General features: G+C 45.5%; 1 protein-coding gene across 1 annotated transcript in view; it reads left to right on the top strand.

The window, feature by feature from the left end:
* The window catches only part of HHLA1 (HERV-H LTR-associating 1), a 33,238-nt gene extending 11,182 nt beyond the window's left edge, over positions 1 to 22,056 (top strand). Inside the window, exons 7-16 of the mRNA XM_035727080.1 lie at positions 1,075 to 1,158; positions 3,068 to 3,124; positions 3,229 to 3,321; positions 5,760 to 6,005; positions 7,854 to 8,072; positions 12,152 to 12,220; positions 12,543 to 12,617; positions 17,506 to 17,662; positions 20,645 to 20,727; positions 22,013 to 22,056. Coding sequence (XP_035582973.1) covers positions 1,075 to 1,158; positions 3,068 to 3,124; positions 3,229 to 3,321; positions 5,760 to 6,005; positions 7,854 to 8,072; positions 12,152 to 12,220; positions 12,543 to 12,617; positions 17,506 to 17,662; positions 20,645 to 20,727; positions 22,013 to 22,056 — 1,127 coding nt within the window. The remainder of the gene's footprint in view (positions 1 to 1,074; positions 1,159 to 3,067; positions 3,125 to 3,228; positions 3,322 to 5,759; positions 6,006 to 7,853; positions 8,073 to 12,151; positions 12,221 to 12,542; positions 12,618 to 17,505; positions 17,663 to 20,644; positions 20,728 to 22,012) is intronic.

The following is a 22,056-nucleotide window of genomic DNA, read 5'->3' as shown; positions in this document are numbered from 1 at the left end:
CACATCGGCACTGGTGTCCTACCACACCTCTCCTCCTGGAGACTGACCACGTGTCCACGCAGTATGATAAAATCGCACCATGGCTCTGGTTCACATAGAGTAGTGTCTACCTCCTGTTGGCCTCACATGCTGAACATTCCATTTGTTGTCCCATGACATTTTCCTGCCTCTCTGGGCTCTGCATTTTCAGTCCTCTGTGTTCTATATTTTCAAATCAGCTTGCCCCCCACCCAAGCTCATAATCTCATTGAGTAAAAGAAGTGTTCTTACAAAGCACAAAAGGAAATTATCCAGATGACACCAGAAGCTTCTTCTTACTGTTTGGGGCTCCTAGAATTCATATCCTTGTTCTGTAAGCCAAAAACCTGTTTGATCCTGGAAAACCATGAATGAACAGCAGAGGAGGCAGCAGCTCTTTGCCTGGAGGTACATTGGGAGCTTTCATTGGTTGATGGCGCCCACCATGTCAGGCAATGGCCCTTATTCAAACTCTGTTCAGAGAGAAAGTTCACAAAGATCTGACAGCCTGAAATGTGAAATTCTCCCAATCTCCTCCCATTAGCCTTCCTAACAAGGGAGACAAGAGCAGGGGTTCCTGGTTCTGTTTTGTGCAGGGTTCTAGTCTCTTTATAACCCGCCACTAAGGTTGACATCACATTTTGAAAATCCAAAACTATGTAAATGCAGGTTGCATAACTGTGAGGCTGCTTCCTGTCAGATGGACTTGGTATTCTAAAGCAATTAGAGGAGATAACAGGGGACAACAAATGAGAAAAACCATTATTCAGTAATGTGGCTTTTCACAACCATCTGGAGTTGGCACAGAGGGATTTGGAGGGAGAGGGCAATGGCAGGAGGAAGGAGACTATGATGGTGGATCCAGAAGTTTTCTCCCTGCCTGGAAATAAGACATCTTTATAATTAGTAATAGTTCCCTGTATGATCATTAACATTCCTCAACACACTGAATGAAATTAAACGTATGAAATCTACTCTGAAAAGTCCAAATACACAATACGTTTTTCCCTCAAGTTTCTGGATCAGAAATTTAAATCTCCTCAATTCTTCTTGCAGATTTCACAGCCCTACTGGTGGACGTCATTGGAAATTCTACCAGCTACCTCACAGAGATTTTTAAGTCAACTTCCATCCTCTCAGGTGTGTTCATCTTGAAAATGCGTGGGAAATTGGAGATTTGGCAAATTTGCAAAATGTAATCAAAATCAAAATATTTGCAAAATGTAATCAAAATATAATCAAAGTGAATTTGCATCCACCATGGGTATATAATCAAAGTTAGTGGACCCCCCCCCTCACCCCAAGCCTTGCCACAGGCAGTCTGCCAGGAACCTCTGTGTAAGTTTTTTTTTAGACAATCCGTGTTGTCCAGTTTCAACCGCTAGTATTTGAAGGCACCATCTTCCAATCAGAGCTATTCCTGGTATCTAAAAAGTTGGAGGAAGAATCCAAGGCTCAGCATTAGGGGAAACTAGGCAGAATCAAGAAAACAGCTTCTTCTAGATAGCTCTACTCCCATTTTAAAGATGAGAAACTGAAATTTGGAGAGGTTGCCTATTTTGCTCATGGTCAGTTCAGAATTTACTATCAGATCTATATGCAGCCCAAGCCCATGTCGGACACACTGTTGAGAAAGATCTGCCTCATTCACAGGGTGGCTTCATATAACCCCAAGCAAGTTGCATTCCCCCAGTGACCCGCTTTGCAAAGCACAGATCTAGTCAATTGCCCACACATGACCTCATCAGAAGGCCAGTGCGTTGTACCATGGAGCAACTACTGTATTAGAAACAGGGAAGGGCGAAAGAGAAATAGTAGTAGATACCATCAGCTGCCAGGGACTCTTCCAGGGGCTGTCCATGTAATCCCCCATTGGATCCTCACTATAACCTTGTGGAGTAATTACATATTTATCCCCATGTTACAGGTAAGGAAACCATGGCACAGAGAGGTCAAGTAACTTGCCCAAGGTTATTCTGCAGAAATGGCATTCTAACCCAGGTGATCTGATTCTAAAGTCCATGCTTTTGCTCACTATGCTAATATATATAATGACAGGACCATATTCATAGTGATAATTATTATTATTATGATTATTTACTGAGTTCTTCTATCTTCCAGGCACCATACACATTATCTCATTGGGTCATCATAACCATCTTTTGAAGGACGTGCAAGCAAATGTCCACATTGCTCTTGGCAGCGTGTTTTTTTTTAATTTTTTTGTGGGGGAGGGGGAAAGCATGGTGCAAGCAGAAGGGGAGAGACAGAAGGAGAGGGAGAGAGAGAATCTCAAGTATGCTCCATGCTCAACATAGAGCTGGATGTGGAGCTCGATCTCATGACCCTGAGATCATGACGTGAGCCAAAACCAAGAGTCGGAGGCTTAACCCCGCTTTGGGCAGCATCTTAAGGGACAAGTACACTTAGAAATTCATTCATTTTCAGACTTTTGCAGGTCTAACAGGGCATCTATACCATACATGATAAAACATAACCAGCAGCATCCAGGGCAGCATACCGTAATCAAACACACTCACATTCATTTAGCAACATGGCCCTTTACACTAAACAAAACAGATAAAGACGGTCAATAGCCTCATATCTCTCAAGTCAGGTTTGCCACCAAATAAGTTTTGGTACCAAAGTCACACAAAACCTTCCATCTTACAGTGATTTCAGGATTTGGAAATCTCAAATGAGGGACTGTGGAATTCGAATGTTCGCCACTTTAAAGATGGGTAGACTGAGTCCTAGAGACATCAAGCAGTTCACTCATAGCCACATAGCTGGTAAATGGCAGAGCTGATGTTGTAATACTGGCAGCTGACCCCAGAGGCTGTGCCCTTCGCCATTACATTATACTGTATCCCTCGCCACCCGCCCCCCAAAAAACCCCCAGAAAATCAGGGCTGCCTTAAAAGGAAGGAGTTGGCCTTATTTTCCTGTAACATCCTGAGCTAGGGATTTCTAGCTTGATTTTCATTTCAACCAAAGACCTACAGCTTCACACGCATTGCTCAGTTTTGTGTACTGGTTTGTCTTACAGTGAGTCAAACGAACGAATCCGACTGCATCTTCATCTGTGTGATGACAGGAAAGTCAGGTGAATCGTCAGCCATTCTTTGACAAGCTCTCTGAGCTGAGAATTAAACAGAACCCTCTAGCAGGTGAGCCCAAGATTCGAGCCCGTTTGTGTGGTTTTTGCAGGAAGGAATCTTTCTGACTTCTGGGAGATGGCGGAGAAATCTCCTGTCATCAACTACACATTCACCAGCAGCATGTCTGGTGTTCTGGGTGAGTGTAAACTCCTCACACTCCTACTATAGTCTCCAACCCAGGCTCCCAGCTAGCAAACTGAAGACCGAATGCTGCCCTCAGGTGTTTTATTTAGCTACCCTGTGTTAAAATCAAAGGATTTCACCATTAGAGAAAATTAATCTCTGGATTCTCTTACAAGCAAAGATCTGGTAACTCAACTGGCGTTGAGTAGGCACTGTCGTCATCCCTCCCACTAGGAGAGACACCCCCCTCCTCTTTTCCATAGCCCTCTCTGCTCCCTATCTCCTGGCACTTTTTTCTCATATTAACTACCTGGCTTTTGTAGGTAATTGAATTAGTGACCCTGTTGTAGACATTGTCACCCTATAATACCCAGCCCCTACCCAACCATCCTTTACCCCTCCGCACACACTCCTACCCATCTGCTTGCCTTTTCCCTGGCACGAGTGGCATTTTTAGAACCACCTTTGAGCCCACTTTCGCCCCTACACTTAACTGTCAGTTTTAGCTGAATTAAGTTTCTAGAATCTGGCTGGTCCTCCAAGATGATCTGCTGCTGCTGTGATTAACTTTAGTTCCAGTCCTTGTCATCTATTTTTGACCCGAGATAGCCTCTGAACTAGTCTTCCTTGACCCAGTTTCATATGTCTTTAAAATATCAATCCATTGCTGTAGGAGCAATAGTCTTAAAATACAATTGGGTTTTGTCTCCTCACTACAGGAGCAGAGGGTCCAAAGCCTTTAGCCTGGAGTATACATTGCTCTGTCAGCATGCCCAACCTCATCTGCTCTCTTCCCTTGAATCTTCTGCTCAAATGACATTGAAGCTCCTGCCTCTTCTTGCAGATGGCATCTCTCTGTATGCCCGTGCCACTTTGCTCGCCTAGAACTTCTTCCCTACTTTTCCATATTTCAGAGCCCCAGTTTGTCTGTCACTCACCAGCTCAGCGGCTGCCTCCTCTTTCCTAAAAATCCCCCAATCAAAATATGTCTTCTGTCTTCTACCACTCTATAACACGACACTCGTCCATCATTTGGACTCGGTGTTACTCCAGGTTGGAACACACGTGACTTGCCATGTATCTCCTCACTGAATGGTCTTTGAAGGCAGACACCGAAACTCCTTCAGCCCCACAATCTGCTTCCCCCGTTGTCTACATGGTACCATGTGCATAGTAGGTTCTTCATCAGTGTTTCTTGGAGTAAGATGAAATTTACAATAAAGCTCCAGTTCCACTTCAGTGGGCTGCCTTGATTTGCGTTTATTGCAGTTATGTTTGTTTATCTTAGTTATGCTGAGGAAGGAACCTCAACTTGCGTCGAATGAGGCTTCTTGATAAGGAGATGAAATGGGCATTTGGTGGGTTCCCTTCACCTACTTGATTCTAAGGACAGATCCGAGGATTGAGTCAGTTTCAATTCTTTAGAGAGTCCTCCCATGACCTTCTCAGACCAGTCTCAACTGTAGCTCCCATTTGTGCTCCTTTATGAAGTACAAATGCTTGGGAAGAAAGAACATGTTTACAAGTGGACACATATTTGTAAGGTTGATGTGTTTGATAGCCAGTCACCTGGCTGAGTGATGGTTTGATTGGGAGGCACTTAGCCCTATGTCCAATTGATCTGGAAACAAGCACCAGGCCTGTGGTGCGTGTGGGTATTACTGATCCCAGAAGTGAAGCAGGAGAGAAGAGATGAGCCTGCAAGACCACCACTTACTGTTGTACAGGATGTGCCCTGCACAGTGACCTGCCAAAGGGGCAAGGGGGAGCTGGAGTCCACCAGTCTGCAGGCCGGCCTTAGTTAACCCAGAAGAAGGGACCCATGGGCTCCTGGGAGCCTGTCATCCTAACATGCAGCGCCCAGCACTAAAGGCTGCCCAAAGGGAGTTAGAAACTCAAATGAACACTCGAGCCCCTTCCTCTCTGTCTTCATGGAGCATCCAAGGGCACTGGCTAGATCTCCCTCCAAACTGAGCCTTCCTGCTCTCTCGGTGGGAACCCGTCTTTCAAGCAGCTTCTGCCCAGCAGCTTCTGATGCCCCCAAATTCTGCCTCTGGTCTCTAGCCGCACACACAGGACACATGGAGCAAACCCTGTCCCCCTTCTACGAAAAAGTGCCATCAAAGGGCTGAGGGCTGTGAGGTGGGCGAAGGACTCGGACGGATTCGGTTTCTGTCAGGAAACATGTCGAATGTCTGATACTTTGCGGTCTGACAGCTTTGCATTCTGTTCACAGTGCTTCTCTGCACAGTATTTCTGGAAATTGATATTTGAGCTTCCTTTGCCATTCCAAAAGAAACGCTCCTCTTTGGTGACATATGGTATTGTTCCAAGTAAGATTTGAATCTCTGCGTTCAGTACGTTTGCTGTCCAACAATCTTTCAGTGGCTTGACAGTTTTGTGCTCAAAGTGTCAAGCATATAAAAGCTGCCGTTGACCGTCTCCCTGAATGTACAGCTCCCAGGGGCACGGCCGTGACTTCAAAGCTTACACCCACGAGCCAGCAGACACTACAGAGGACAAGCCGCCTGCACGGAGCTCAGAGCACCAGGGCACCTGCTCCTAGAACCTCTCCCTGGACAGAGGCAACGTCCCCTGCAGATGGACAACAGGCCGTGAGCACAGACAGGCTTCTGGAGCTCCGCGCCAGGGCCACGGCCATGGCCACGCAGGGCAGTGCCCCCCGCACCCTCCCAGCCTTGGGTAGGAAGCTTTCTCGCCCTTCCCCTCCTGTCCTGTTCCCCCTAGGCTCACATAAATACGTGAAATCCTTCCTTCATCCCTTCTCCACTGACCCCTTTCTTCTTCAGCGCCCCTGAAATAAGAGATTGACATGAGCCAGGGTGAGTTCGTTACAGACAAAGGCAGTGAGCATCATTGGCATAAGGTCCTGCCAACGTTTATTTGTACGACTTTTTTATTTTGAAATAGTTTAAGACTCACAAGACATGGCATGAAATAGTACAGAAACCTCCCTGATTCCCTTCGCCCAGCACCGCCCAATAAGAATGTCTTACATAAGTGAAGTGTACTGTACCATGATGTATTTTTATTTCAGCAAAGCATTTAGCAATGTCTCTCCTGAAATGAACACTATGTGGCGGAATGAGGTCAACATTTTATGGCAGGGTTAGGTGAATTTGTAGTTGGCTGGGTAATGATGCCAAGAGTATGTTAATGACTTGAAGCCAGCATGGAAAACCGCCACACGTGGTGGGTCAGCCAGCAAGTTCCTCCCTCCCCACCATCTTCGTGGACACCATCAGTAGTGCTGTCACAGAAGATGAAAAGACATGCTCATGCTCTTTGGAAAAAAGACACAATGGAGACAACGCTTTCATTAAAAGCCAATACTGTCTCAGTGAGTTATGACAAGGGGCGAGAGTCATAGAATTCATTCATTCATTCATTCACTTATTTATTCACTTGTCAAGACATGTATTTAATACCAGACTCCAGACTAGCTGCTAAAAGCACAGCTCCCTCAACGTTCCCTTTCATTCCTGAGTGTGAAGACCAGGGAGGGAGACACAGGCAAGTCAACTGATAGTTACAGTCTAGCCTACAAAGAGCTCTTGTCCTGGAGAGCCCAGCAAGGGGGCTTCCTGGAGGAGGTGAGAACTGATGGGAGTCAGGCAGGCAGGAAAACAAGAATGAGGAAAAGCAATCAACGTCACTAACCAGAAAGTCGTTAGTACACTAGCCGGTATCGTGATACTTCCACATAATTAGAAAGCTTCCCAGAATAATATGAAAAAAAAAAAAAAAAGATGTGCTTGTTAGTAGCAAGAAAAATCATAGAATACTTAGCTATAAGCCTAGAAGGAAAAATGCTGGGTTTTATATAAGAAAAACAATAAAACTTTAGTGAGAGTAATAAAGGCATATTTAAATAAATAAAGTGATACGCCACATTCTGGATGAGAAATTTGAATATTTTAAAGATGGCAATCATTCCCAACTTAACTTACAGATTTAAAATTTTCCAAGGGGGTTAGTTTTAAAAACTTGAAAAAAATTTATTTTCATGCCTACCATGGAAATGAATGAGAGAACCTATAGAATCGTTTGAAAGACCAGTGAGGGAAGATTGGTCTTTGTCACAACGCTGTGACATTGTATTATTGTTGTTAGCATTATGATCATCCCCATTTTAATGATAAAGCTAAAAAAAGTGAAGTCACTTGCCCCTAAAGTCACAACATGAGGGGAGGCGGGAGCAGGTCCCCCCCCACCCCGGTCTCCTCACCTCAAACCCCGTAACCTTTTCACTGGGTCATGCAATGAGAAATGTGCTCTGAACTTTGAGAGACCCCGCTGTTTGGATGTCCAAGGAATTTGGAGGTTTCTTTTTTAAAATTAGTAGTTAGGAAAATAAAGGTCACTTTGGTCCATTCATTCCAGTTCAAGGTAGAGCTTAGGTCCCTGAGTTACCTGTTTTATGCGTAAACACTGCATTTGCCCTTTGATAACATTTCAGTGTTTTGGTAATTTTATATCCGAATCAAAACGGTCAAGAATGTAAGTGGCCTGTTACTGTCCCATGTGCAGCTACCAGGAGGGTAGCCCGGACCCCGTGGGCTGCGACCGGCAGTCAGGCGTGGACTCCCACACTACCCATGCCCTGGGCACCTGCAGGGCCTCCCTGGGAAACACTGTCTTCCACACCATCGTCTCCTTCAGAGGCCACCGCCACGAGGAGCCTGTCCAGGCCTCCAGCTAGGACAGCGGTCACACGCAGTAGCTCCTCCCAGGGCCACCCAACCTCAGGTAAGAGAGGTTGCTCGCTCCCACCTCCCCCATTTCTAAACTAAATTTAGCACTGTCTTTAAAACATTTTCTAAATTTTTGAAATACAATGCACAGAAAAGTAATAAAACCTAAGTTGGCATCATAATTAATAATCATAAAGTGAACTCTCTCTTCCTTTTCTTTACACCAACCCTTTTCTTCCCACCTTGAATGAATGAATGAATGAATGAATGAAAACTCCCTCTTTGCAGGAATCTTCCACACCCATTCTCTTTTTTGTGCCCAATTTAGAAATTTCTGATTTCTTTTTTTTAATATATTTTTTAAAGATTTTATTTACTTTTTAGAGAGAGACAAGAGAGAGAGAGCCTGAGGAGGGGGAGGGCAGAGGGAGAAGCAGGCTCCCCACTGAGTATGGAGTCTGATGGAGTCTGATGCGGGGCTGGATCCCAGGACCCTGGAATTGGGACCTGAGCTGAAGGCAGATGCTTAACTGACTGAGTCACCCAGGCGCCCGAGAAATTTCCAATTTCTTCTTTTCTCTTTTTCACTGTCCATGAAACAAGTGACCACTAGGAGCCAATACTGTTTCCTCCAGACTGCCTTTTTGGTGTAGTATTAGTACGTATTAATGTTATTACATTAGTTACATATACACGACGTATATACAATGTAATGTAGCATACTTGTTAATTACATACAAAAATGATGCGTACATTAATATGTAATCATGTACTATCAGGAAAGCCTGAGTTATAAAAAGCAAGGAAAAAATAGTCAAATGTGATCCCAATTCTATGTTTCTATGTGTATTTACGTGTGTGTAATAAACATACACAGAAAATAGAAAGTAAAACGAGGTAAGACTGAAAAGAAGTTCACAACATATTTTTTTTTAAGATTTTATTTATTTATTCATGAGAGACGGAGAGAGAGAGACAGAGAAGCAGAGGGAGAAGCAGGCTCCCAAGGAGCAGGGAGCCCGATGTGGGACTCGATCCCAGGACCCTGGGATCATGACCTGAGCCGAAGGCAGATGCCTAACCATCTGAGCCACCCAGGCGCCCAGAAGTTCACAACATATTAACCTTGACTACATCTGGGAAGTAGATATGATTTTATGTTTCTTCACTCCACTGTCATGAACTTTCTACCCATATAATCAAACAAAAAAGTTTTATTGCATTTGTTTTTAAAATCACTTCCTCTGGTACCTGCCTCTGGAGGCCCTTCTTCCAAGCTCACCAGAGTTGGTAGATCATAAGACTACTTATTGTCCATTAACTTGACCTTCCTCCCTCTGGGCCATGCTCTCCTCAAGGGCCTGAGTCTTTAGTCTCCTGTTCCATGAAACATAGCAGGCATTCAGGAAATGTTTGCTGAACCACCTAAATTTCTTAAGAAACAGAGGGTATAAATGCAAAGTCTTAACTTTAGGCTCAAAATCAATTGCACCAACAGATCTGGGAATGAAATTTTGACAGCTGTAATCAGAGAACGACCTCACATGATTGCATAGGAAAAATAGGAGCTAACAGATTTGGGTTTGGCTAACAGGACCTCAGCAGACAGCACAGCCCTGAGGCTATGCGCTGTGGTCTTTCTTCCAGACACAGCAGGGTTGAAATCCTGACTCACCGATGCTGTCTGTCCTTAGGCAGTTCTCGCTCTCTCTCTCTCTCTCTCTCTCTTTTTTTTTACTTTTTCAAAACCCAGTTTTTTATTTTTTTGTTTGTTTTGTTTTGTTTTCTATTATATGTTAATCACCATACATCACATCATTAGTTTTTGATGTAGGGTTCCATGATTCATTATTTGTGCATAACACCCAGTGCCCCATGCAGGACGTGCCCTCTTTAATGCCCATCACCAGGCTAACCCCCCAACCCCCTTCCCTCTAGAACCCTCAGTTTGTTTCTCAGAGTCCATAGTCTCTCATGGTTCATCTCCCCTTCCGATTTCCCCACCCCTTCATTCTTCCCCTCATGCTATCCTCTTCTTCTTCTTCTTCTTCTTCTTTTTTAACATATAATGTATTATTTGTTTCAGAGAAACAGGTCTGTGATTCAACAGTCTTACACAATTCACAGCGCTCACCGTAGCACATACCCTCCCCAATGTCTATCACCCAGCCACCCCATCCCTCCCACCCCCTACCACTCCAGCAAACCTCAGTTTGTTTCCTGAGATTAAGAATTCCTCATATCAGTGAGGTCATATGATACATGTCTTTCTCTGATTGACTTATTTCGCTCAGCATAACACCCTCCAGTTCCATCCACGTCATTGCAAATGGCAAGCTCTCATTCCTTTTGATGGCTGCATAATATTCCATTGTATATATATATACCACTTCTTCTTCATCCATTCATCTGTCGATGGACATCTCGGCTCTTTCCACAGTTTGGCTATTGTGGACATTGCTGCTATAAACATCGGGGTGCACGTACCCCTTCGGATCCCTACATTTGTGTCTTTGGGGTAAATACCCAGCAGAGCAATTGCTGGTTCATATGGTAGCTCTATTTTCAACTTTTTGAGGAACCTCCATACTGTTTTCCAGACAGTTCTCTTGATCTCTCCGAGTCCTGGCTTTTTCATCTTCAAAAACAGGGGAGGTGATACCTACTCTCAGAGTGGCTGTGAGGATTGAATCAGGTGGCTTCGATAAGGTGTTCAGCTCCGCACCTAGCACCTGGGAAACACTCAGTCCATGGCAACGCCTACTAACGCGTCCCCCTGTGCCCACAGCGCAGCATGGTGGCCAGCTCCCAGAGACACACTTCGCAAGGGCAGTGGCAAAACAGGACACTACCAGAGGAGAGCATGTGTCTGCTTTTGCCCTAGGTCCCTTTCCGCTCGAAGCATCTGTCATTACGCAGTCATTTAGTTAAACTGTAAATAGCAACCACAGACAAGTAAACTCTGTGTTTGGGCTGTGGTTAAAGCTGCTCAGTTTCTAGAACGACATTGAAACACACCCAGGTAGCAAGCATCAGCTGACACCTTCTGTGTACAGGGGGCTTAAGTCCTGTGCCCGAAGAGGAATCCAAAAAAGATGTCGATCCCCTCCACCCCGAAGAAAATGGCAAGATTGCCCTGCGGAGGGATGCTGGCCATAGTTGTCTGTACATGTGTGATGTTGCCCAGCTCGGGTGCGAATGCAGTGGTCCGCTTGGAGCAGAAGCGGGGTCTAATGTGACGCTGCCACATGCACGGCCCTAGCAGGGGAGCATAAATAACAAGCAGCTGGCTTCCTCCTCCACCTCACCCCTCCACGTCAACCCCAAGAGTCCCACCATCCAGCCACAGCAAACACCTGCCGTTCATTTGTCTGGGGCTTTGCTTATGCTCTTTGCTCTGCCTGGAAGTCCGTTCTCCTCGCTAACCGCCATATTTCTTGTGTCTCAGAGAAGATGTCATCTGTCCCCAGCCTCCATCCTCTGCTCACGTGCAGGTCAGCCTCACCCCTTTTCTCCCACTTCACCACACAAGTGAAACGACGTGTCACATCTCCCTCTCCCTCAGCCCCTATAAGGAGGCTGCTTTGCCGGTTTTGCCAGGGACCAGGAGCCTGACAGCAAAGGATCATGTCCTGAAGTGGTCCTTAAACCAGGACTTTATGAACGTTATCAAAAGAATTGCTGAGATGAGCCCATGCTCTATCATGAAGATGACAGTTTATAAGGGTGGGGATGGAGTGAGTGTGTACACTGACTCAGATGAGTGAAAAGCATCATTTTCTTCACCCAGGAGCAGCCACGCTCACACCCTGCCTGCGCCACGTCATGCCTCTCCCATGCATTTCGTCATTTCATACTAGTATTAGCTGGTTTCCAGTTGCATCTGACACAATGCATCACAGCTACCCCCAGGACTTGCCCATTTCCTATGCTACCCTGGACGAGCCTCCACTGCAGGTTCTATCTCTTACTCTGTTCTGCATCCTCACCGCCCTGCCGGGAACCGCCCTGCCGGGTACCGGGCTTAATAACCACCAATGGTTGACTAGGGCAGGACTGGTGGCGTGGGCTTCTTCTCCCCATCGGGCACCCCAAGAAAAAACCCAGGCTCACCCTTCCCTCATTTCATCCCAGGAACTTCTACCCATGGCACACAGACCCCGAGTCCAACCAAGGCACTGGCCCCGAAATACCCACAGAAAGGTAAGACCGTGCAGCTGGGAAGAAGACAAACCTGATACCACATGGATTTGAGGTTGGGGCTCAGTGGGGGACAGGGGTGCCAGTAGGCTGACTAAGCTGGGCATTGTATTTCATTGGTTCGAGCAGGAAAAGAAGCAGGAGAACTAGTTTACAAGGCTTGCTGTATTGTTAAATTTGCATAAAGTTCTCCCTCTTTCTTGGCTACAATTCCCTATAGATTTTGAGAACGCTTTATCCTTAAGATGCTCTTATTCCTTAGTCATGTGTATCACCCAAGACCAATTCATGTTGACTTTTGCATGGCCGTTCTTGCCCCTTGCAGGTGACCTTCCTGCGGCATGGCCATTTACCCCTGGAGAAGAGCCAGCCCTGGTCCCAGGGCCCCACCAAGTCTCAAGTACGTACTGGCAGCCTGCTAATCTGTTGCTCCTGCTTGTTTGGAACGAGGTTGTGTCGTTCAATAAAAAGAGTTTTGTTTGATAAATATAGATTCAGACTGCTGGGATTAAATCCTAGCTCTACCATTTACCAGGGAGGGGGTCTCTGGCACTCGGCTTCGGGAATTCAGCTTCCTTGACTGGGAAGCAAGAATAATAACAATTATTGTGGGCACTAAAACTGTCTTTATTCCCCCACGGCTTTGTATTGAGTAAGATAATGTGTGTGGAAGTGATTTGGAACTACAGAGCTCCACATAATTTAATTCAATCAACTTTTATCGAGTGAACACCTATTGAGCAAGGCACCATGCGCTTTGCAAACAGAAGCTATTCTTTTCATGAGCCTGTTGTCAGCAGAGGCAGCAGAAGGAGGAACGGGTGACTCCAAAAATCAACCCCCATTCACTGGGTGCAGTTTACTTTTGTTGCATTTTATTTATTATTTTTAAAGATTGCATTTATTTATTTGAGAGAGAAAGAGAGCACACATGCACATGAGCCAGGGAGAGGGGTGGAGGGAGAGGGAGAAGCAGACTCCCCGCTGAGCAGGGAGCCCATCTCAGGGCTTGATCCCAGGACCCCAGGATCACGACCTGAGCCAGAGGCAGATGCTTAACTGACTGAACCACCCAGGCGCCCCCTACTTCTGTTGCATTTTAAAGGACACCATGCCTTCCCATCCCTGACACTTAATTTCTATGGAATTCTAGAGGAATCCATGTCCTGGGTTTATGGCTGGGTTTTCGAGACTCCTCACAGAGGCTCAGCACTTCAGTTTCTGGAGTTCATGCTACATTTTTCTTCTTTTCTGTTTCAGAAGACAGAAATTGATACAAAATGAGTCCTTCAAAGCTGGTTGAGTCCTCAGGCCCCTCCCACTCCTGGATGCCCTTCTATGCTCATTTCCTGAATGTTCCTGGACTATCCAGGCATATGTCAGCAGGACATTATTAAATTCCTGGAGACTACACAATCTCTTTTTTCATACACTGTAGATCTGCCTCAGCCCCACTCCCAACCTGCAGTGAATGGGCCTTTCAGACACAAAGCCATGATTATACTGCTGAAAGAAATTATAGCCATTTTTCCCCCCAGAGGTTCTAAAGAATCACACTGGTGGTACACAGGGGGGCAGTTGTCAGACTGAGTTTTGGAAAACAAGTTGACTATATAACTATCTTTATCTATATCTACTTATATAGCTCTATTATCTATTTATCTCTCTCTCTCTTTTCCGTCCATCCATCCATCCATCCATCCATCCAATGAGAAATATAAGTGTAAAATAAAGGAGTTTTGACGACTTCTGGCAAATGATTCTTCCCATTCACAAAAAAAAAAAAAAATCACGCCACAAAGTCCTTCGAGACTGATTCACTCACCCACTCAGTGAATATTTATTGAGCTCCTACTGTTTCCCAGGCACTGTGCTAAGCCTATTTTTACTCTTTCTTTGCAATAATTCTACAAGGTAATGTAATGTTATCTTCATTAAGCCATTTCAGTGAGCACTACATTTAAAAAGTAACTAAATTTTGAACCTACATTTGTCTAATTCCAAAGCCTGTGCTCATTCCACCCTTCATGTTATCTCTCCCAAGAGTCTCCATTTGTACAAAAAATTGCACTTTGAGGAAGAAATTGGTAAGGTTCTTAAGAGAAAAAGAGGTGAATGCTATGCGCAGCCAGAGAGGAAGAGGTTAGCTCCATCTGGAAGGATTGTTCAAGAGGTTTTCATCAATTAAGAAAGTGGCATCTGAACAGGGTTGTCTCTAAATATGCATCTCAGGCAGAGGCACAGCTTATGCAAAGGCACTGAGGTAGGAAAGGATGGATGTTTCCCAGGGCTTGAGAAACTCCTTGTGGCAGGAATTCTGGTGCTACAGGAAAGACTGATGAGGAACAAGGGGGCATATGCTGGCAAGGTGGGGTGGGGGGTGGATCCCCAGGGCCATGGAAGAAGTGTGGACCTTTTCTGAGACAAGCGGGAGTGACATGGCCAGATTTGTGGTGCAGAAAACTTTCTCTGGCTGCAGAGTGGAGACCAAAGAGGGGAGGATAGGAGCAGGAAGGCTGGCAAGGAGACCGTTGTACTAACCACAGCCAGAGATGATGGGGGCCAGACCTAGGAGTTAGCTCTGTGGGACTTGACTCAACAGGGAGACTTGAGTGGTATTCCGAAATCAAGAAATGTGTTGGTGGTGGAGTGATCACCAGGAGGTAACCAAACATCATGCCCAAGTTTTAACAACCGAGCAACAAAGTGCCATTTCCTGAGATGGAGAAGCATGGGAGAGGTTGGGAAGGGGAAGGGGGCATGGAAATTAAGCCTCGGGAATGTTAAGGATGTTCCAGTAGAAAACATGCTAGAATGAGCTGCAGACTCAGGGCTTGCCAGAGTCACTGCCTGCCGTATAACTGGTCAAACTACAGAATCACTCAGACCCCCAGTATCCTCTTCTATAAAATAGATGTCTCCATTACATGATTTTGTGAGAATTAAGTGAAGTCATGTACGTAACTTAGAAAAGTACCTGATAAGTAGCAGGTGTGTAATAAATGTTAAAGTAAAAAGTCATAGCATCTTTACAAAAATTGATAAATATTCTGGAGGGTTTACTATTCAAAATACATTTCCTTCCTACATTTTTTTACCAAACCTTTCTCTAGCATTATGAGCCCTCTCTTCACTTTAATAAATTTATAACTGAGAGATGAATGGACAAAGAAGATGTAGTATATATATACAATGAAATATTACTCAGTCATTGAAAAGAATGAAGTCTTGCCATTTGCAGCAATGTGGACAGAGCTAGAGAGTATAATGCTGAGCAAAATAAGTCAGTCTGAAAAAGACAAATACCATATGATTTCACTCATATGTGGAATTTAAGAAACAAAACAAACAAAGAGAAAAAAAGGAGACAAACCAAAAAACATACTCCTAACTATAGAGAATAAGCTGTTGGTTGCCAGAGGGGAGGTGGGTGGGGGCACGGATGAAACAGTTGATGGGGATGAAGAGTGTACTTGTGTTGATGAGCCCTGGGTGATGTACAAAAGTGCTGAATCACTACATGGTACACCTGAAACTAATACCACGCTGTATGTTAACTACACTGGAATTAAAAAAATTTTAAATAATAATAACAAATATAAAAATAAGTAAGTAAATCTAAAACTGCTAAATTATAATTTTCAAAAAGGTAAGAACATGACTCATAAAAATATGAAATGAACACATGGCAGAGATACTATTCAACCATTAATTAATGAATTAGTTAAGATTGGCTCAATGGAGAGTTTGAGGAACAGGGATTTTTATAGTTAGTCCTAGGAATTTGGAAATGAATTTACTAACTGATATCCTACAGCAAAAAAAAAAAAAAAAATTCTTTTTTTTTTCACTAGACAAAAACCAATTGCACCTTTACCAGACAAAATTCATTTACATTGCTTATGGACAGGAATTATTTGCATTGCTCTCAGACAAGAGTCATTTACGCTGCTATCAGTTAACCTCTTCAGAGTTGCAAAATCACCTAGTCAATCAATCAGTCAAAGATACACACCCTTATATAACCAGAATATCCCCCACAGTGTCTGCTAGACAATACCCAGAACCTATTTCCAGGTTTTAGATCATTTTTATTGGTAGTAACTAGTGATTCTTTGTTGGAAGATCATTATCAACATCCTAATATAATCTTCAAATCACTAGAAATTGCGCTCTGTAAGAGGAAGCCTCTTTTCCTTTTTTTTAAAGATTTATTTATTTGAGAGAGAGAGAGAGAGCAGGGGGAGGGGTAGAGGGAGAAATCCCAGGCTGACTCCCCACTGGACGGGGGTGGGGGCTCAATCTGAGGACCCCGAGATCATGACCTAAGCTGAAATCAAGAGTCCGCCGCTTAAGTGACTGAGCCACCCAGGCACTCCGCCTCTTTTCCTTGTGTCTATGAGTTGCTGTATCTCTTGTGTCTGTGAGTGCCCAGCATGCAGTGAATGCTCAATACATTCTGCTGAGGTGGGGCAGAGTGGGGCAGAGGGAGAGGGAGAGAGAATCCCAAGGAGGCTCCACACTGAGCGGGGCTTGATCCCAGACCCTGAGATCATGACCTCAATGGAAATCAAGTCAGACGTTCAACCAATGGAGCCACCCAGGTGTCCTGTTCAATACGTTTTTAAATAAATCAGTAATAATAGCTATTATTTTTGGTTTATTCCATAGCAGGAACTTTGCTTTGTATACATTGTCTCCTTTAATCCTCCCAGTGATCGTCAGGCAACACACACCCATCCACTTGTACACAGTCTGCACGCAGGTACATACATATGCCTGCATACCCATGCAAAATGCATATATCCGTGCGTGCCCACGCTCACACATATGCATGCACACATATGTCTGCACGCACACGCATGCACACACACACACACACACACACACACACACACACCCTCTGGACCATCTAATTATTCTCCATTTCCCTATCAGCAAACCATCCCCTTGCATGATGATGAGTCCCCACATACTCTACCTCTTCCCCTGGTAATGCCTCCACCTGATCCACTTCTGTTTAATGCTTTAGATCCTTTTTTAATATTTGCTTTTGGTGAAACCATCTCTGATTTCCTCCGGGAACTGGACCCCACCTTTCTCCACTTGTCTCTCAGACTCTCACAGCAGCTTTCCCGGGCACTGATGAAGCAACACTGTCTACCTGTCAGTCTCAGAGCCACCTGAGACCAGGGGCAAGACTCTATTCACCAAGCACAGTACCTAACAGAGGGAAGATGCTTGCTAAATCTTTGTTGATGTCAGTGGTCTGGGATTGCATCTTCCAGGGTGTCCTCAGCTGCTCCTCGAAGAGGGGGCCATCACCACCATTCCCCTCACCCTGGCCATCCAGAAGCTCAACCCTTGCCTGATGGAGCTGTGCCGCTTTTTCCAGCAATGCCTCTGCATAAGCCGGAAGAGAGAGACCAGGACGGAGGCCATGAGGTAACCGGAACCAGGTGTCCCTTCCCACCGTCAGTATTTCGGGGCTGCCTCAAGGAATAGATTCTCCGGTGGGTCTTGTACTAGACCATCACCTCCTTGAGAGCCAGGGTGGAACCTCATTCGTTTCTGGGTCCCTGGAAGCCAGTGCAGGGCCTGACCCGGCAAGTGCGGCTGAGTCGAGTGGAGGTGAGCGGAGACGGTGTGAACTGAGCCGAGCCGAGTCATACATGTGGAGTGATCACACAGGACTTCCGGTGGCCCTGGAGCCCTCTCAGCCTCAGCCTGGCGAGGTTTGCCAGAAGAGAATAATCAGAGGACATGTCCGTCTAAATTCTAGCGTTTTCTAAATCCCTAGCAGTCGTCTGCTGGCCAAATGAGAAGATTGTAAAACGAAATTTAGAAGGCAGACCCCGCTTCATATTAGAAGTTCTAGGCATGGACGTTCTTCTGCCCTCGAGCACAGACATTCTACCCTTTCTTCTGGGGTTAGTCGTGGCTAAAAACCCAGAACCAAAGAAGCGTGGATGACCACTTCAGCTCCAGTGGTCCGGGGCCAATCTCCCAGATCTTTAATGTTCCTTTCCACGTCCTCTCATGCCCCTTCAGCTTTTCAAACCTCTATCATCCACTATCTCTGAGCCCCCAGTCCAGGTTTGCAGCCTCTTTCCATTACATCTTATCTTGTATCCTTCCGTCAATGTGAATGTTTCCTCCACCCAGAGAAGTAAATGAGCAAGATCCCTAGACCCAAAGTGTGAGCAAGAGATGTGGATGAATTTCCCCACCACGCAAGCTCATCCTAAAGAAGAGAAAACTTTTGCGACCATACTTCTTACAGGATCAGCCCACTATCAGACCTTCCCCCAGCAGCTCTTCAAATCAACAATGAGTTGAGTCTCTCCTAGCTACTTGTTATGCACTTTGCTGAACCACGGGAATTGAGAGGTGAATCAGGCATAGACCCAGAAACTGAGGATTTCGAAGTTGGGAAGAAGAAATGGTCATAAACCCAAATTAAAATATGGCTAGTAAGGGACAGAACCAAGTCATACCCAGAGGCAGGACCTATTCCTAGCACCCCTTTGGAGAAAAATCACATTTAAAAATTCTATATTGCAAATACCAGGTGGAAGGGTAAATGGGGAAGGTGGAAGTTTCCAGAGAGGAGTTTTAAGTTAAAATTTAGAGAAATGAAGCATCTAGGAACCTGAGCTTATCCCTTCCTTTTCCCTGTATGTTCACTTAATAGTGAACCCTTCTATAATCTCATACTAAACACTGAGTACAGGCTAAGAATAACAGAGTAGGAGACTGGCTTTACTCAGTGTGTGTGTTGAATAGCACAGCCCCTGTGATCAAAAAAAAAAAAAAAAATCATTCTTGAGTGGGGAAGCTGGTCACGTAAAGACAAATTACAGAACAGTATGACGAGCGTTGTAGCAGATCCCAATATGCACCGTGGGGCCCCAGGGCAACTAAGAGGGCTTGATGGAGGAATAGAAGCTTCCTGGGCAGGAAATGAGAGAGGCCACTCCAGGCAAAAGGAATAGCAAGTGCAAACATGGACAGTGAGAGGCAGCCTGGAACATCATAGATCCACTGAGATAGGCAATGTGGCTGCAGCAAAGGCAGAGGTCCCTTTTCAGGAAGGCTTTCCTCCTTCTCGCACCTGGCGAGCTCTTGCAAACAGGTTTGGACTTTTCCCCTAGAGCTCCAGCAGCTCCTCTTGGCTGCGCGTTTCCTCCTTCCTTCAGAACAGATTGAACCCATTCCCCAGGGTCCTTTGATATCCTCTCTGTTTTGGAAGCTTTCTAAGCAATTGGTTTGTGGTTGTTAGATCATCTTGCCAAGCTTGCACGCTTCAGGCTAGCAGAGGGGAGATTAGGGAGTAAGTCACAGAACTGGGCTCTCAAAGCTAGTAGGTAGCTTAGTGTACTGTATGGGGGATAGGGTGAAACCAAGCCGACTGGGTTTAAATTTAGGCTCTGGACTTACAAGCTCTGTAGGCTAGTCATGTACCGTCTCCAAGCCTCAGTTTTTTCTTCTGCAAAATGGGTATAGCCCGATTAGCATGGCAGTGCGTTCTAGCGTGATGGGGATTGCCTGGGGAAATAGCCGCACTCTCTCCTGAGATCAGTGAGTCCTCAGGCAAATCAGTCCATCTCTGTGCCCTGGTTTCCTTAAAGTCACAGCGTCCTGGAAATGGAGGGTGACGGGGGAGCCTGGGGAATCTTTACAGCCGGCTTTACTCGAACAGTTAGTTGCTCCCCGGGGTGTGCTAGAATCACAGAGTGGTGGAGGCGGGAGAGAAATGGGAAGATGTTTAACCCAACCTCCTCATGTATCCGGCGAGGGAGGGACAGGGCGGTGAATTCCCAGAGTCCCACAGGGAGCGGGTGGTACAGTCTGCACAGAAAGCTCTTCTTCCTAATAATGTGCTCCGTGCTCTCTCACTAAAGCCCTTCGAAGCCATCCCCGCAGCCCCAGCCAAGAGCAGGATATTACTTTGCAAGTATTTTCTGCCTTATGAACTGCAAGAGCCCCGCGTTCTTAGCCCACCTCACGTGAAAAACAAATCATCGGACATCATCATTTGCGGAGCACCTGTTACAAGCCTGGTCCTGTTCGGGAACTTGGCGCATGTTAGCTCACTTAGTCCTGGTGATAACCTGTGAGGGTAGGTTCTAGCATTGCCTTTCGACTGCCTATGAAAAAAGCTAAGGCCCAGAGAAGTGAGCGCTCAGCTTGAAGTCACACATCCTAGTGAGGAATGAGGCCAGGACTAAAAATATATCTTTCTCACTCCAAAGTCTAAGCCTCTCCCCGCTCAGCCTCACCCTCTGCCTCTCCTCCCACACCCTGTAAAGTTGGAGAGGGGGTCCTTGCTGCGAGTAGTTGGCCGTGATGACTTTTTCAATGGTGGTTGTCTTCCATTAGCCACAAGGCATGATGATTGCTTTCCACTCTAATTGGAATCTTTAGGTACTGTCTTGAATACTATTCCTGGTTTCTGAAGAACGCAACATACATCTGTCAGAGGGTGAAAAGGGTGCCCCACTCCCACAGTAAGTATACACTAGACCATGTTGTAACTTGACGATAAATGCCTTCTATGACAGGGTTCTAGAACTCACTGATTGTCCTGCCTTCGTTGGGGGCCAGTAAGAGTAGGTGCAGCTCATGTAGTCCTCGTTAATTCTAGACAAAAAGAGTGGAGGGCATTTTTGATTACTCTTCACCTAACAGTTCGATGTTTGCAGTTGGGTGTAGGAAAAAAGAAAAAGAAAGGAAACGCAGGAGTCAGCCCGACCAAGCCCTTTTGATCTTGGGCAAGTTTCTTATCCACCCTGACTCCCACATAAGCTAAAAATACAAATGAACAAAGAAAAATCAAACAAACAGAAACAAATTCCTGACCAAAGCAAAATGAGTACCAATAATTCAACAAAAACTTGCTCTTGGTTTTTTTTTTTTTTTAAGATTTTATTTTTAAGTCTTCTCTACACCCAACATGAGGCTCAAACTCACAACCCGAGTCACATGCTCGACCGACTGAGCCAGCCAGGTGCCCCCGAATAATGCAAGATAAAGAAGGCATCATGAGGTGCTAGAAGTAGGGAATATGGTATGCTCTTCTGGTCCTGATGGCATCAAAACCCCATTTACTAGCAGAGAGGCCAGACTTGAACTTTGTTTTCTCTCCCACTCCTGCAGACAAAAGTGGCCGACCTGGCCTAGCTGGTCCCCAAGCCAGTGCTCTGGCTGTCTACCTGGACTATCCAGTCGAAGGACTCTGACTTTCTAAAAATCATGGAGCTACATGGAACTTACATTACTTCCATTCTGCAGCACAAAGCCCAAGCATTTGGAGGTGGAGGCGTGGGGGGCTCAGTAGTCAAAGACGGTAATCCTTTTGCCTGGTATGGCAGAGGGAGCAGGGAATTTTACAAGCTACTTATACTTAAATAGCTCTTCTTTTGTCCTTGGCACATTAAAATCTCCACGCAGAAAACATATTACATCTCCTGGACAACATATTAATGAGGTTAGATTAGCTTTCTGCAAACTGGGGTGATCAGCTAGATAGAAATGGGTATCGGGAAACCATCACTGGGCAGTGAGTACAGAGCTGAAGGCTGTTCTCCTCTCGACTGGGCTGCTACCCACGGGGGTTCTTGCACACATCGTTCTTCCTCTCTGACATGGACTCCTGAGTCCCCGTCCACTGCCCTGCCCTACCCTTGCCCTCCAGAGGAGCCTGGTCCATCGTTGATGCTGCCTGAGTTTATGTCCCTGTAGCATTTCTTTCTTTCTCACTACCTTGAATTCCTTCTTCTTTTTTCCTTGCAGCCTTAAAACAAAAATGCCTCCAGAATATCTGCCAGTCGGTGTGA

This window comes from Zalophus californianus, chromosome 4 (genome assembly GCF_009762305.2).
Source record: "Zalophus californianus isolate mZalCal1 chromosome 4, mZalCal1.pri.v2, whole genome shotgun sequence".
Taxonomy (NCBI): Eukaryota; Metazoa; Chordata; class Mammalia; order Carnivora; family Otariidae; genus Zalophus; species Zalophus californianus.
This window is presented reverse-complemented; position numbering and strand designations above follow the sequence as displayed.